The 16,436-nt window shown below is 45.3% G+C and overlaps 1 protein-coding gene across 1 annotated transcript in view; it reads right to left on the reverse strand.

Annotated features, from left to right (window-relative positions):
- LOC122938886 (E3 ubiquitin-protein ligase TRIM39-like) overlaps window positions 1-16,436 on the reverse strand; it is a 40,577-nt gene that overhangs the window by 16,896 nt on the left and 7,245 nt on the right. Inside the window, exons 2-5 of the mRNA XM_044294742.1 lie at window positions 12,181-12,602; window positions 10,065-10,160; window positions 4,776-5,006; window positions 3,056-3,078 (exon numbers count right to left, since the gene is read on the reverse strand). Of these exons, the coding sequence (XP_044150677.1) occupies window positions 3,056-3,078; window positions 4,776-5,006; window positions 10,065-10,160; window positions 12,181-12,600 (770 nt within the window). The 5' untranslated portion in view covers window positions 12,601-12,602. The remainder of the gene's footprint in view (window positions 1-3,055; window positions 3,079-4,775; window positions 5,007-10,064; window positions 10,161-12,180; window positions 12,603-16,436) is intronic.

The raw sequence follows: 16,436 nt of genomic DNA on the forward strand, positions 1-16,436 counted from the left end.
TTGAATAAAAACCTGTGAAGTGTTCCGTGAGGGGAACCGGGGATATGAACCCCTGAGCCAGGAGAGCCTGGATCGCCTGAAAGAAAGCGGTGGCCCGATCCGCCCTTTTGGGTGGTTGGGATAGGAAAAACCTTTCTGGAAGAGGGGAAGCAAACTCGAGCTTGTAACCTGATGACACAATCTCGAGTGCCCATGCGTCTGCGATGTGGGCCCGCCAATGTTCCTGAAATAGGAGAAGACGACCCCCCACCCAAGTTTGTTGGCTGCGGGTAGGCTGAGCCCGTGGTGGCCAAGTTGGTAGCGGCTTACAGAACGGCTTCTTTCGCTGATCCTGAGAGGCGGCTATGGAAGAGTTCCCTGCCGCCGGGCGCGTACCTTCAAAGCTACGAAAAGACTGAGCCCGGGAATGGGACGACCTAGCGCGAAAAGTGCGCTTATGCTTGCTCTGCGGAAGGTGGGTACTCTTACCTCCCGTAGCCTCAGAGATGATCTCAATCAGGCGAGACCCGAATAAACGAGTGCCAGAGAAAGGCAGAGCTGTCAGGGAGCGTTTTGAGGATGAATCCGCTGCCCACACCTTGAGCCATAATTTGCGTCGCAGCGTGACTGCAAGAGCTGAAGAGCGGGCGACAAGTGTGCCCACATCCAATGACGCTTCACAGAGGTACTTCCCTGCCTCGGAGATTTGTGAAGCCAAGGCCTGGAGTTCTGTAAGAGGAACCCCCGTTTCCAAGTCCTGATGAAGGCGTAGAGCCCACTCTGAGACCGCCTTCACCACCCATGCGGAAGCAAAAATGTCCCTGAGCGCGGAACCTGGACTTAGCCACAGACTCCATGCGGCGATCTACTGGTTCCTGAAGTGAGGAGCTGTCCGCCACAGGAATCGCTGTATTCTTGGCCAGACGTGCTACAGGGGGATCCACTTTAGGAGGAATGGACCATTTAGAGACACAGTCTGCCGGAAAAGTGTACAGCAGATCCAGACGCTTTAAAGAACTAAGGCGGCGATCTGGATGGTCCCTAACCCTAGAGATGACAACGGAAAAGTAGTCATGCAGTGGGAATGTCCCGTTGGACTGCCTTTTGGAGCGGAGAAAAGACACGCTCTGGAGACTGGTAGAGGGAGACTCATCCTGCACTTAGAAGGTGTCCCGTATAGCGGCAATTAGACTTTCTACCATAGCCGCAACCCTGGGAGAGTACTCCGGATCCGTATCGGAATCTGAGTCTCCAATTTCCCCTTCAGACAGCACTACTGCAGGAAAAGATAATGCGTCCGAGCGTGACCCCCGGAGGGGTTGGGGAAGCAGATGCGTCCGAGGAGGAGGAATGTCCTGCTCTGCAACGTTTTTGTGAAGATCTGCTCCGCAGTAGCTCGCCCAATGACGGTGCGGCCTGCCTTGTTGTAGACTTATCAACCAAGCGACCTATTAGAGACAGGGTGGATTGGGATAGCTTGGAGAGGTCCTCCACTGCCCAGGATAGTGCACGGGCCCATTCCGGTTCCATATTGGAAGGACGGTCGGATATTTGCATAGGCTGGGAAGGGGGGACCTGTTTGGGCGCAGAGCAAGCGGAACAAACAGAGTCAGCGTGGAAATTTAACGCTGCATAAAGTGCAAGCGTAATAGGTAGTGGCCGGAAGTTTGCGGGGGTCACTGTTGGGCTCAGACATGGTGGCCCCCTAATGCTGGACACAAGCTGTTAAAAGACCAAAATGACTTGTTCTACAGGCCTGTGTCCTCCAGCACCTCAGAGCTGAGCCGCGGGATGTTAGGCCCCTCCTCCTTGTTCCAGTAGCGGTGGGAATTCAGGCCACGCCCCCCCCCCGCAAAAGACGGGGAGGTGCGAACTACAGTCTGGACCTCCTGACTTAAAGAGCCGCGGCCTATCGCGGCGGGAAATGAAGCCACACCCCGGAGACGGGGGCTGGCTAAATGCGGGCTTAACAGCCGTTTAGATCTGCGGTGGTTAATGCGCCGCAGCCGAACGCAAGTATCGCCGGTCGGCCGCGGCAAGGAAGCCCACGAAAGTCACCAACTACTGATGTCCGGTGCGGCATCCACCGCACCAGGAAAATAAGAGTGGAGGGGAAGGGGCGGGGTCAATCTCCGGACGGTCTCTGTGCCCACACCGCCACAAATGCTCCGCTGATAAACATGCCCGCAGCGGGTGAATGCACCCCCTACAGAGGTGCCGACTTCCTGCCGCAAGAGTTGTAAGGTGGGGGGCGGCGGGTAGTAAGAGGGTTAATACTTACCCCATGTGCATACTCACCTCACCTTCTTCCTCTTGTCTTCACCCTCCGGTGGTGGACCAGCAGGGGCACCCCCTCAGCAGCTGGCACATCAGTGGCAGGCGCTGGAATGGTGGAGAGTTACCTGATCTGGGTGACCCTTGGCTGGTGGGAAGCAGGGGAGCGACGCTCCCCTGGTCCTCTTTTCTTCTTGGGGGAGGTCGGACGGTGAGGAAACATGACACCGGACTCGCTCTTTGGGTAGACGGAGTAGCCCGGCTACTCTGTTTCCCATACCTAAAAAAGGAATAAGAAAAATAAAATAATAAAGCATGATGCCCTGCCAAACAGGGAGGTCTGCCTCCTGCGACACCAAGCTAAAACCTAGAGGGGGTATAGCCTGCAGGGGAGGAGCTAACTTTTTTCAGCCTAGTGTCGCTTCCTAGTGGCAGCAGCAGCTATACCCACGGTCCTGTGTCCCCCAATGATCGAGCGAGAAAGTGACAGAACCCCATAGCAAAATATTGCGTCACTTTCTTTCAAAATCTTGTATTGAACAGCTCCAGTGCATATTGAGTTCCAAATATTCATGATCTCCTGGCTTTCCCAGCCCACTTGCTATTGATTTGGATGTAAAAACAGTGTCAGAGGCAGGTGGTGGGGAGAGCCGTGAGCTCATGAATATGGGGACTCATTGGCATGCGCTGGAGCTGTTAGGATTTAAAAGTGAGGGCAGCAGGAAACTGGTGACAGATTTCCTTTAAAGGGTTTTTTTATTAAAACAACTTATTCTCTATCTACAATAACAAAACAAGGTACCTGACGACAGAAGCTTTCTGTTCCTGAATGTGGCAAAAGAAGAAGAAGAAAAAATATTATTTAAAAGTTCACCTGACAAATGCAGTATTATTTTTTAAATACAACCAGACTCATCCAACATAAGCACATTCTTCTACTGTATTCATTTCCTAACCTCTAAACAAGCAGTGTCATACCTGTTCTCTTTTTGGAGACCTTTTAGACAATATTTGTTTCAATTAAATTTTTTATGACTACTTCCTTTATAATATGCTGCAAAATATGTTTGTGCTCATTAAAAAGGTAACAGTAAAAAGGTCGAATCTCTTACTCACAACCAAAGCAAGTGATGAAAAATGTACGACATGAAGCCTAAAGAGGTTGTCTGAAAGTAGTGAAGTTTTAACAGATGCCCACACCACAGTCTCGCCTCTGCTGTGGAACAAACCATACCTGCTCCCTGCCCCTCCAGTTCTGGGAGTAGGCTCCTGCCTGCCCATCTTCTGGTACACCACTTGCTTACTTCCTTCCCAGCATAGTCACATGGTCCACTGCAGCCAACCATTGACTTCAGATAGCAACATATGTCCTCTTTTTCTACTCCGTTTTTATTTTCTGATTATAGTTTTTTTTTAATTCTATTTCCTGAACACGATTATGGGGGCGTCCATCTTGCCTGAGCTGTTCTTAAGAAGTGGCGCCAATTATTAGACATAGTGGTCAGTGCACAAACTGCAAGATTTTTGGTTTTAGTTTACATATAATAAGTGTCTTTTTTTAGAGATGACAAATAAGTGAAACCCACATGGTTACGGTACAGGGGAAGCTATAAATGCGGCCATAATAGATGTATTTGCTGGAAGTATATGCAACCCTCTAAAAAAGTGACATCTACTGCAAGTGGAAAGACTTTCACTATTAAACACTGAATAGGCGGTATATCTAATCATTTGCACTGCATGCTCCTTGCAATATGTTGGGTGCACTACAAATGACATCAGGACTCGTATAAGGAAACATTTGTCTGACATCCCTCACTATCGTACCAGTAATGTATCCGCAGCTACCTTACACTTTTCCACAGTTCACAAAAGAGACACTACATTGTTTGTAGCCCAAAGTGTAGAACGGGTCAGTCCCCCCATTAGAGGGGAAGACCACCGGGGAAAAAAAAACGACTCAGCCGGGAATCCTTTTGAATCCTTTGAAGTAGCTTTCCAACTGGTCTAAATAAAAAATATGACCTGATTCTGCAATGCAATTAATCCTCATGTTATTTTTGGACTTTTAGTACCGTATTTTGTATTTTTCCAAATGTCTTGGAAAATGTCTTCACATGATTTGTGATCGCGGGGGGGGGGGGGGGGGGTATATAAGGATGTAATGTTTACCACAGCATTGTCATGAGTAAGGGACACAAACGCTGTGTGTCTGTACGGTGTCATTGGATATTTTATCGTTTTAAAGAATAAAGGCTATCACTTTTTTATGGGAAGCTGGACGTCTCCATTGTTTTCAAATATGAAAAAAAAAAAGACATGGAAAATTTAAAATAACATCATCAAAATATATTTAAAAATATGTTAAACATATTAAAGAAGTGATTTAAACAGCAGTTCATTTTCTGATGACACATGTTTTTTTTTTATTATTCTGCGAGTTGCAATTATGATGATACCAAAATTCCATACTGTAAGTCTGTATGTGTACACAAATATAAATGATCACTACTGTACCTCACCTGACAATTATGGCTGTTTGAAATGAGAAAACTTTTTTCAAGGTCAGTGATGACTTTTTGGAGCGATGACACCTTTTCATTGAGCCTGCTGACACACTCGTTTCTCCTCTGTTTAATTGCTCTCTCAAGGTTTTCTAAACGGTGATTGATGACTGTTTCTTCATCAGCCAGAAGTTGCCGCAAACCTTCGAAGCCTGCAGTCACCATTTGACGTTTTTGTAAAACTTCAGCCTTCAAGAAAGAATAAGGTCAGTACAACTGTTCTTGCAAAAAAATACAAAAACTATATTTTCTACTGTTTCTAGATTATAGACTCTGGTGTCATGCAGTGTATGGAATAGAAAATGCATAGTATCAATAGGATTTTTAATATGTTTTAATGGTCACTAACTTTTCACACAACTTAAGTGGACAGCACAGGAGACAATTAAGCAATTTTGTAATATATCTGTATATATCAAATAAAAATGTCTCTTTCCTCTCCAGCTCTTTTCCTGTCCTCCCCCACCTCCAAAACTAACTTTTATCTGAATGTTTTACTAATTCTTGTGAAACCAAGAATGGTTGCCTGCTCACTGAAGTGTCAGATTACATCTTCCCATATACGTCTATGAAGGAGGAGGAAGGAGTGACTAGCAGAGGGAGAAACAACCAAACATGCTCAGATAGGGAGGCTGATGCAGCGAATAGTATTTTCGTGGTCATCCAACGGCATCACATTAATGAGGTAAAGAAATATCTGACTCTAAATTAGACAGAGGAAGAGATAATTAGCAACACATTATTTGGTGCACCCTATAAAGCTAATCGAGACAATAAACCACATGTGATTTTTTTCTTGTGGCCTGTTAATAACAGGAGTTCTGGTGCTCTATGGCCCCCTGCTGTGATTTTAGTATTGGTTGGAGTATAGCCATACACAGTGAGTGTATCTGTCACTCAACCTCAGTCCGATATGATATTGGGCTATGGTATTCCACTTATTGTACAGTAAAGACCGGCTTGACACTGATTTTAGGAGGCTTCTGTAACTACCTTTCAGCTGCCTATTGAGATTTGCGTACCAGCCAGTGTCTATGGTGAGTCCATACACCATCTTTTTGGTGTGTGTACAGTTGGGAGCATGTGGCTACGTATTTGTTACCAGCTAAGTTCCGGTTTGTGGCCGTTATCATTTTGGTATCTAAAAGCTGCTGCTGCAGCTGCTCTACAGCTGTGGATCTCTGCAGCTCCCGGCATCATGCGTCGCTTGGTTTTCATGATGCTGTTTGATCACTAATGTTCTGTAATAAACCTCGGAGGCCTTCACAGAACAGCTGTAGGTAGACTCCATTTACTAATTAGGTGACTTCTGAGGGCAATTGGTCACACTGGGTTTTATTTAGGGGTATCAGAGTACAGGGGGCTGAATAAAAATCCACCCCAAACTTTTCAGATTTTTATTTATTACAAATTTTGAAAAGTAAGTCTCGTTTTCTTTTCACTTCACACATACTTGCTACTTTGTTGGTCTATCACACACAATCCCCAAAAACTACATTTAAGGCCTCTTTCACACTTGCGTTGTCCGGATCCGGCGTGTACTCCACTTGCCGGAATTACACGCCGGATCCGGAAAAACGCAAGTGTACTGAAAGCATTTGAAGACGGATCCGTCTTCAAAATGCGTTCAGTGTTACTATGGCACCCAGGATGCTATTAAAGTAGTAGTGGGGAGCGGGGGAGCGGTATACTTACAGTCCGCCGGCTCCCGGGGCGCTCCAGAGTGACGTCAGAGCGCCCCCTGCGCATGGATGACGTGCCATGCGATCACGTCATCCATGCGCGTGGGGCGCCCTGACGTCACTCTGGAGCGCCCCGGGAGCCGCACGGATGGTAAGTATGCTGCTCCCCGCTCCCCACTACACTTTACCATGGCTGCCAGGATTTTAGCGTCCCGGCAGCCATGGTAACCATTGAGAAAAAGCTAAACGTCGCATCCGGCAATGCGCCGAAACGACGTTTAGCTTAAGGCCGGATCCGGATCAATGCCTTTCAATGGGCATTTATTCCGGATCCGGCCTTGCGGCAAGTGTTCCGGATTTTTGGCCGGAGCAAAAAGCGCAGCATGCTGCGCTATTTGCTGCGGCCAAAAAACGTTCCGTTCCAGAACGGAAGACATCCTGATGCATCCTGAAGGACGGACTGTCCATTCAGAATGCATTAGGATAATCCTGATCAGTATTCTTCCGGCATAGAGCCCCGACGACGGAACTCTATGCCGGAAGACAATAACGCAGATGTGAAAGAGCCCTTAGTTTGTGGGTGTAATGTGAAAAAATGTGGAAAAGTTCAAGGAGTATGAATACTTTTTAAGGCACTGTAAAGGTACACTGAATATTTTCCCACAAAAGTATATATAAAGCTGCCCTGCTCTATAACATGCTGCCTTTAGCTCAGACACAATCTTCAACTAAATGTTCCCTAAAAAAAATTTTTTTCTTTGCACCGGCATATTCTGACCAACATAACTTTTCTATATTTATGTCTTCCGAGCTGTGTGAGGGCTTATTTTATTACTTTTTGATCCTTTTTATGAAAAATTTTTGGGAAGTAAAGAAAAACAACGAATTGTCCATTTTTAGATATTTTTTTTCCATTACGACGTTCACCATACGGGATAAATACATTTATATTTAAACAGGATGGGCATTTTGGGACGTGGCGGTGCTATTGTATTATTTTTTTTTATAGTTTTTTTTCTATATGGAGAAGGGGGGGGGTGATTTTTTACTTGTTTAAGTCCTCTTTGGGGACTTTAACATGCAATTATCAGATCACTTGTTTCATAGACTTCAATGAATTACCACTGGAGTTTATCTATGAGAGATTTATTACATTTCATAGGCAGAGCTCCATAGGAAAATATCTATTGGCAGGCCTCAGAGCGTTCAGAAGGCCTGAGGCAGCCACGGCAACTGAACTGCTTCCCTGACCTTGGCATAGAGGAGCCTTTCAAACCCTGAGAATGCAGCACTCCCGAGGAAAGACCTCTTAGATGCTGTGTTCGCAATTGACCATGGCATCCTATGGTTTAAATGTCTGTGATTGGCACTAATTCCAATCATAGACTGCTGTGTAAAAACAGCAGGCATCCAGGGCTATGGTGCCCGCTCAGCTTCTGAATGGGCGCCACGTTTAAAGACCCATTTTCCACCGGACATGTACGGTGAAGGCTGGGAAGGAGTTACTAAATTTGTGTTATAGTCTCTCAGTTATAGATACTGAGGCTATAAGGCCTCTTTCACAAACAACATCTCCTAGCAACCATCAGTGAAAAACGCATTGCACTTGCTTCCGGATGCAATGCGTTTTTTACTGAAGCCCCTTTCACTTCTATGGGGCCAGGGCTGCGTGAAAAAAGCAGAATACAGAACATGCTGCATTTTCACGCAACGCAGAACTGATGCGTGAAAAAAAAAAAAAAAAACGCTCATGTATACAGACCCATTGAAATGAATGGGTCAGGATTCAGTGCGGGTGCTGTGTTCACGTCACGCATTGCACCCACGCTGAAAACTCGCTCGTGTGAAAGGGGCCTAATTAAACACCATTCTTTTTCAATCCTCCCAAAAAAATGATTAATTCAACACCTAGTAGGGCCCATTTATTATAGCTATATCAAGAAAAACATGCCATGAATAGTACCGTATATCCTTTATTCCAGAGACATTAAAAAATACTGCAAAAATGAGAGTTTTAATATACTTTTAATGGTGAGTGCCACATGATTTTCTTGGAATATAGATTTGCGAAGCTGAGGTGTAGAGCGCCACCTACTTATTACTCAGTGTTTCAGCGTGGATACATAACTGGGATCTTGGTGAAGGAGTGCATGAAGTGACGACCTTTATCTGGACTTGGCGTCCATTTATTAGAGTTGTTGCGATACCCAATTTTTTATTCGGTTTCGATACCATAAAAAAGTATTGCGATACTCGATACCACGCGAAAAAATAAACCAAAAAAGCCACGTGCATTCCGCATTTAAAAAAATGGCGAATCGCGCCGGCGTTCACCGCATAGATTTTTTTTATATTTTAATAGCTTGGACTTTTGTGATGTGGCGCTATGTGATATGTTTATTTATTGTTTATTCATTTTATATGTGAAATTGGGAAAGGGGGTGATTTATACTTAATATTTTGGTGGGTTTTTGTAAACTTTTTTTATTTTATTTTTTTTACACTTTTTATTTAATATCTATTTCCCCCCTTAGGGGCTAGAACCTGGGATTTTTTTAATCCCTTGTCCTATTCACCCTGATTGAGCTCTATCAGGGTGAATAGGACTTCACACTGTCCCTGCTGCTCGGTGCTCTGTGCACACAGCATCAGGGATGTTAACATGGCAGCCAGGGCTTCAGTAGTGTCCTGGCTGCCATGGTAACCGATCGGAGCCCAGGATTACACTGCTGGGGCTCCGATCGGAACTGCCACTGAGGAGGAGGGGAGAGGGGACCCTGTGGCCACTGCCACTAATGATTTTAATACTAGGGGGTGGGGGCACTGTGCCACCAATGATTTTAATGGGGTGGGGGGTTGAGCGCACTGCGCCACCAATGATAATTACCCCTTAATACAGGAGGCGGGTACTGCCAGATCAGCAGCAGTTAACCTCTCAGGTGCCGCACCTGAGGGGTTAACTGCCGCTGATCACAGCTCCCTGTCAGGGGCAGGGTGCCGGCAATGCGATTCCTGTATTATGTGTTAAAGTCTGGACCCATATAAAGTAGTCTTTAAGTATTAGGCTACACAGAGCGGCGCCCAGAGATGTCCCAGCACTTACTATTATTCCTGGGCGCCGCTCCGTTCGCCCACAGTGCCCCATTACTGTCTCCTCTCCTGCTCCATATGCTAATTACGAACGGAGCGGCGCTCAGGAATAATGGTAAGTGCAGGGACATCTCTGGGCGCCGCTCTGTGTAGGAAAAGTCCTATCATTGGTGGCACAGTGCGCCCGCCCCTCCTCCGCCCCCCTCTCCTCATTGGTGGCAGCGGCAGCACATGGGGAGGGAGACACTGCTTCCTTCTCCCCGTGCTGCTGAGGGAACATGAGCGCGCTGACAGCAGCACGCTCATGTTCAGAGATACTAGACTGCGCTGCAGCGCAGCCCAGTATCGAAAAAATGGAAATCCCAGTATCGTATCGATACCGGGACAAAAGTATTGATTGGGTATCGAAATTTTGATACCCGCAACAACCCTAGACTGTACTGTATTTCACTTTACAGCATTTGGATGTGTGTACCTGAAGTTCTTGAGCTTTTTCTTCTTCTTCAGTTTTAAGTTGCACACTATTGGCAAGCTCCTTTCTTAATGCCTGCAGACGATTTTGAACTTCACCCTGTTTAAAGAAGATTAATAATGCTGACACAGACTCAGCAACATAATAACATTCGTTTCACAACAATTATCATTATTTCATTGTTTAAATAACTGATTTCTATGGCAGGCTCGTCTACGTCAAGGGAACCCCGCCCTTGGAAGAGCATGGTGACACACTTTGTGTATATCCACATGGGATGTAGATTTGCTGCACATATTGTAAAGGATAAAATACACAGTATAAACTGACATGGTACATTCAAAATCAACACTGCAGGACAATTTCTGCTGAAGCTTTTTTTCTGCAGTGTGGGGCTGACATTTGGTAAAATCCTATTAGGGCAGGTTCATATCTGTGCGGAAGGCTCTGTTCAGGGCCTCCATTGCAGAATCTGCCAAAAAGAGCAGACAAAAAAGTCCCGCACTAACAACTCCAAAAAGGACCCCGTTATGGGCAGTGGGGTCTGTTCAGCTCTGTTATCTGCCAATTACGGCCCATCTGTTATTTTTATTGTTCTGCTCCTCTAACTGAGCAGAACAATGGAAATAACTAGTGCTGGTGTGAACATGCCCCTATTCGCCATGTGCGAACACAACCCAATGGAAATATTCACATGCAGTAGATTTGTTTCAGAAATCTCAGAAGCTGAAAATCATTTCTATAATTAGTGGTGTTTGTAGAGCATGGGCATTGATTTCTGTAAGCCCCATTTGGACATATGGGACAGTTGTAGATATTTTGCAATAAATTTACTGCATGTGAAACTTTTGAGATCGTAGGGTGTCCTAGCTCACCAAACTCAGCTATTATTATTTAATGCACTTATATAGCATTATTATATTCCGCAGCGTTTTACAAACATTAGCATCAAGCTGTCCCTAATGGGGCTCACAATCTTGGTTCCCTAAGGCCCCTTTCACACAGGCGAGTTTTCCGCGTGGGTGCAATCCGTGAGTTGAACGCATTGCATCCGCACTGAATCCGGACCCATTCATTTCTATGGGGCTGTTCACATGAGCGGTGATTTCCACGCATCACTTGTGCGTTGCGTGAAAATCGCGGCAAGCTCTATTTTGTGCGTTTTTCACGCAACGCAGGCCCCATAGAAGTGAATGGGGCTGTGTGAAAATTGCAAGCATCCGCAAGCAAGTGCGGATGCGGTGCGATTTTCACGCACGGTTGCTTGGAGACGATCAGGATGGGGACCCGATCATTATTATTTCCCCTTATAACATGGTTATAAGGGAAAATAATAGCATTCTGAATACAGAATGCTAAGTAAAATAGGGATGGAGGGGTTAAAAAAATAAATTAAAATTTAACTCACCTTAATCTACTTGTTCGCGCAGCCAGCATCTCTTCTGTCTTGTTCTGTGAGGAATAGGACCTTTGATGAGGTCACTACGCTCATCGCATGGTCCATCACATGATCTTTTACCATGGTGATGGATCATGTGACGGACCATGTGATGAGCGTAGTGACATCATCAAAGGTCCTATTCCTCACAGATGAAGACAGAAGAGATGCCGGCTGCGCGAACAAGTGGATTAAGGTGAGTTAAATTATTATTTTTAACCCCTCCAGCCCTATTTTACTTAGCATTCTGTATTCAGAATGCTATTATTTTCCCTTATAACCATGTTATAAGGGGAAATAATACAATCTACACAACCTTGAACCCAAACATGAACTTCTGTGAAGAAGTTCGGGTCTGGGTACCACATCATGCGCATTGCACCCGCGCGATAAAAACTGAACGGAACGCAATCGCAGACAAAACTGACTGCAGTTGCGTACCTACTCTCACGGGTTGGCCGCAACGCATCCAGACTTTATCCGGACACGCTCGTGTGAGAGAGGCCTAACAGTATGTCTTTGGAGTGTGGGAGGAAACTGTAGAACCCGGAGGAAACCTACGCAAACACGGGGAGAACATACAAACTCCCTGAGACACATCAGAAAACTGAGCCACAGTCCCTTTATGTAATGCTTATGAAACTTCCTAAATGTAATAAGTAGCTATTCACTGGACTTTACCTTAAATTCTTCAGTTGTTTCTTCTACTGGCATTACTGTATGGCTCCTGTGATAGACGGACTCTCTGCACACTACACAGATTTCCTCAGAGTCATCCTTACAATAAAGTTTGAGTGGCTCTAGGTGCTTCGGACACTGCTTCTTAGGTCCTTCACTTTCTACAGCTGTAAACATTTGAGCTGAAATTTCCAGCACGTTCCCCACAACACGATTAGGTCTTAGAAACTTCCATTTGGATACCTTCCGACACACAGGGCATAAAAAATTGCTGCGGGTGCCTTTCCATGTTTGGGAGATACATGCTCGGCAAAAGTTGTGACCACACTGTATAGAGACAGGGTCTTTAAACTTATCAAGGCAAATGGAACAGGTCAGTTCTTCCTGTAGATCTTTAACATGTTTGGTCCGTGCACTCGCCATGACTATAGGAAAGAAAGGCGCACAGTTATTTCACATCTTCAAAACGTTATATCTGCATAAGTTTAAAGGGTACCTATCATGTCAGAAACTTTGACTGGTGGGGCCCCAAGTCCTGAGACCACCACCAATCACTAAAACAAGGGAACAATAACGTTACCTTTCCGTTCACAGAGCTGTACAAGTTTTTTTTTTGTGAGACAGTTTGTTCTTTTCATTGGTACATTTTGGGACAGTTACAACTTTTTGATCGCTATTTATTCAATTTTTTTTAACAAAAAAAACTGCAATTTAGGAACTGTAGGGGTCATATTATTAAGACCGGCGGTTTAGACGCCGGTCTTAATACCCTTTAGCTGGTGGTGGATACACTGAACTGTGGATGCGGCGTCTACATAACCTCCGTGTATCCACTGCCTGTCTATATCTATGCCAGCTACCTTGCTGGCGAAGATTTAGACCATTTTGTACGCCTACAGTAAAACGGGTGTAGAAAATGAGGAGACAGGCCAGCCGGCCAGACCCTTCAGCGCCCACTACACTCCCAATTTCTATTTTACACCTGGCGTGAGCGGTGAAAAGTCGCAGATTGCTGCGCAAATAACCTTTGCGCAGCAATCTGCGACAGATATATGCCAAAAAGTGGTGTAAATAGGTTTCTTTATTTCCACTGTGTAGTGTTAATGCGATAGCTTTCATATAACAAAGCATTTATAATAGTGAAAAGAAGGGTTAGGCTACTTTCACATTAGCATTTTCAATTCCGCTATTGAGATCCGTCATAGAATCTCAATAGCCGAAGAAAACTCTTCTGTTTTGTTCCCATTCTTTGTCAATGAGGACAAAACTGAACTAAACTAAACGGAATGCACCAGAATGCATTCCATTCCGTTTGGTTGCGTTCCCATCGTGGACAGAAAAACGTCTGCGATGTTGATGACGTCACTGCTCTCATCACATATGATGGACTATGTGATGAGCGCAGTGATGTCATCAAAGGTCCTTTAGCCAGGTCCTGAAGAAAGTAGAAAGAAGAGGAGATCCGCTAGGTGACCAAGTGGATGGGGTGAATTAAATTTGTTTATTATTTTTAACCCCTCAATGGACATTTTACTAAGCATTCTGTATTAGGAATGCTATTATTTTCCCTTATAACCATCTTATAAGGGAAAATAATAAAATCTACAAAACACCTAACCCAAACTTCTGTGAACTTAACCCAAACTTCTGTGAAGAAGTCCGGGTTCAGGTCTGGGTACCAAACATGCCGATTTTTCTCACGCGCGTGAAAAACGCATTAAAACGCTTTGCACTTGTGCTGAAAAAAATTGTGCATTTTTTCTTCTACTGGCATTCAGTCAGCGGCAGATAGGCGGATCCGGCGGCCAGTTCCGACGACGGACCTGCCCGCCGGATCACACTGCCGCAAGTGTGAAAGTAGCCTAAGGCTCAGTTCACATGACCGTTTAATTTTTCTATTCTTCTGATCTGTCAGAAAAACTGAAAAATAAGGAAAAAAACTGATCCTGTATTTGAAGCATCTGTTATGTTCCATTATGCACATGTGGCATCCGTTTTAGCCATTTCCATCTGAACTATGTTATTTTAGACGGAAGAAAAGGTCCTGCATGCAGAACTTTATTTTTCTGTTCCTCTGAAAAACTGAAAAATAAAGGTGATGTGAACCCAGCCTAAAACCTCATGTATTTTGCGGTCTGCAAAAAACTGATTTGCAAAAAATATGAATGACATCCGTGTGCATTCCGTATTTTGCAGAACAGAACAGCTGGCCCGTAATAGAACAGTCCTATCCTTGTCTGTAATGCAGACAATAATAGGACATGTTATATTTTTGGGTGGAATGGACATACGGACACTGAGTGCACACTAAGTAACTTCCATGTTTTTTTGCAGACCCATTAAAATGAATGGGTCCGCAAAAAAAACGGAACGGAAAGAAAATACGTTTGTGTGCATGAGCCCTAAGCTAAACATTCTGGAAATGATACAGAGATAGCTCTGCAGAAGCTGCTGATATATAATCTCACAAAGCATCGCTTATCCTGGTTACAATTGTATTCAGTTTGTCAGCTGAAAAGAGGACTCTGAATGTAACAACAGCGTTCACCCACAGCAAGCTAAGGCCAAGTTCACACTTCATTGTTTATCAGTTGTTTCCATCAGTGATTGTGAGCCAAAACCAGGAGCAGGTCAAAAACACAGAACAAGCACAAATCTTACCATTAGGGCTCATGCACACGGTCCGCAATGCACGGGCACTGACCGTCGGGCCGCCGCATGTGGATCGCTGGCACATTCACTTAAAAAAAGTAGTACTTCTGTGGGCTTCCGATTCGTGCCTCTGTTTTGCACCGCACCTCAAGTGAATGGGTCCGCATCGGTGATGCGGGGTGCACACGGCCAGTGCCCGTGTATTGTGGACCTGCTGTGTGCGGGCCGCAATATGGCCACGGCCGGGCAACGGCCGTGTGCATGAGCCCTTATATTTTCTCTCTGTAGGCTTCACTTATGGTTTTGGCTCAGAATCACTGATCAAGACCCTTAAGGGTCAAAGTATATTAGAAAATTGTAGAACTTTTCACTTGTGCAGTTTTATCTGAATACAAAAAAAACATTCATTGTTTACAGCTATAGAAAACCTAAAAAACATTAAACTGTTAGGATAGTTTCTGTCACGACCATGGTCATGGTCGTGATTCCTGAACCGCATGCGGTTGCCTGCAGTTTGGTTTGGTTGTTCAACCACAGGTGAGGGCCGCTAGTATGTTGCCTCACTTGTGGTTGCCACGGGCAACAAGTTGTTTTGTATTGTTGCAGTATAGCAGCCTGAGCTGGTGCTAGGCAGCTTGCTGCAATGTGCATGCGGTTGCACCTGGCAACCTGTCTTTGTTAGGTGTGTCTTTTGTATGTCTGGTGTGCACAGGGTTTTAGTTATGTGTGCACTTTCCCCTTTAAGTGGCTGTCTTCACTTCCCTGGTGTGAGAAGGGTTAATTCCCTTCCTAGTCTGTGAGCACTGGGTGTGTCTGATTGTGGGTGTGGCTACATGGGCTATTTAACCTCAGTTGAGACCTGATGTCTGAGGGGTACTCCAGCCTTGTTTGTAAGCTGGAGGCACCCTCCTGGTCCCTTATACTATCTGCCAGTGAGGGCCACCCTTGTGGTCATAAATGTTTTATGTGATGTTTAGTTGAGGTTGTTTTCCTTTTCATATTTTATGCACCTATGGATCTGGGTTCCTGTGTGTTTGCGTGTGTGCTGTGTCCATTTATGTTTGGGTGTGGACACTAGTCTGTATTGCACGGGATCCAGTCTGTGTGTCTGTGGCAGGTAGGTATGGAAGTTCTTTTCATCCTCCTGCCATATCCATAGGCTGTTCATGTTCCTATCCCCTTGCAGCTTGGCCACTTTAGACTCCTGTTTCTCCGCGTCCAGGAGGAACGGGCTGTCTACCCAGCTCCTAGCTGAGGGTCAGTAGGGATCCGAGGTTCCTGAGCATAAGCCCTCCTACCTTCAAGGTCGGCTCATGTAGCTAGGAGTCAAGGTCAGATTAGGGAAGCTCTAGGAGGTGATCTGCTCCCTAATTCTGTGGTCCTGGCCAAGTAGCGACCTACCATCTTCTGGCATCGCATGGCTAAGGGTTTTCCCCATCCTCAGCCGTGACAGTTTCACACTAGTGGCGCAGCCTTTCGGCATAGAATGCCGGGAATCAGCCGGAAAAAAACAGGGTTCCAGCCGGATCTCATTATAGTTAATGGGGCCAGACCAGCCTGCCGCATCTGTAAATGCTCGTGCGAAACTAGCCTTATATGAAATGTTA

The sequence above is a fragment of the Bufo gargarizans genome, chromosome 5 (genome assembly GCF_014858855.1).
Source record: "Bufo gargarizans isolate SCDJY-AF-19 chromosome 5, ASM1485885v1, whole genome shotgun sequence".
Classification (NCBI taxonomy): domain Eukaryota; kingdom Metazoa; phylum Chordata; class Amphibia; order Anura; family Bufonidae; genus Bufo; species Bufo gargarizans.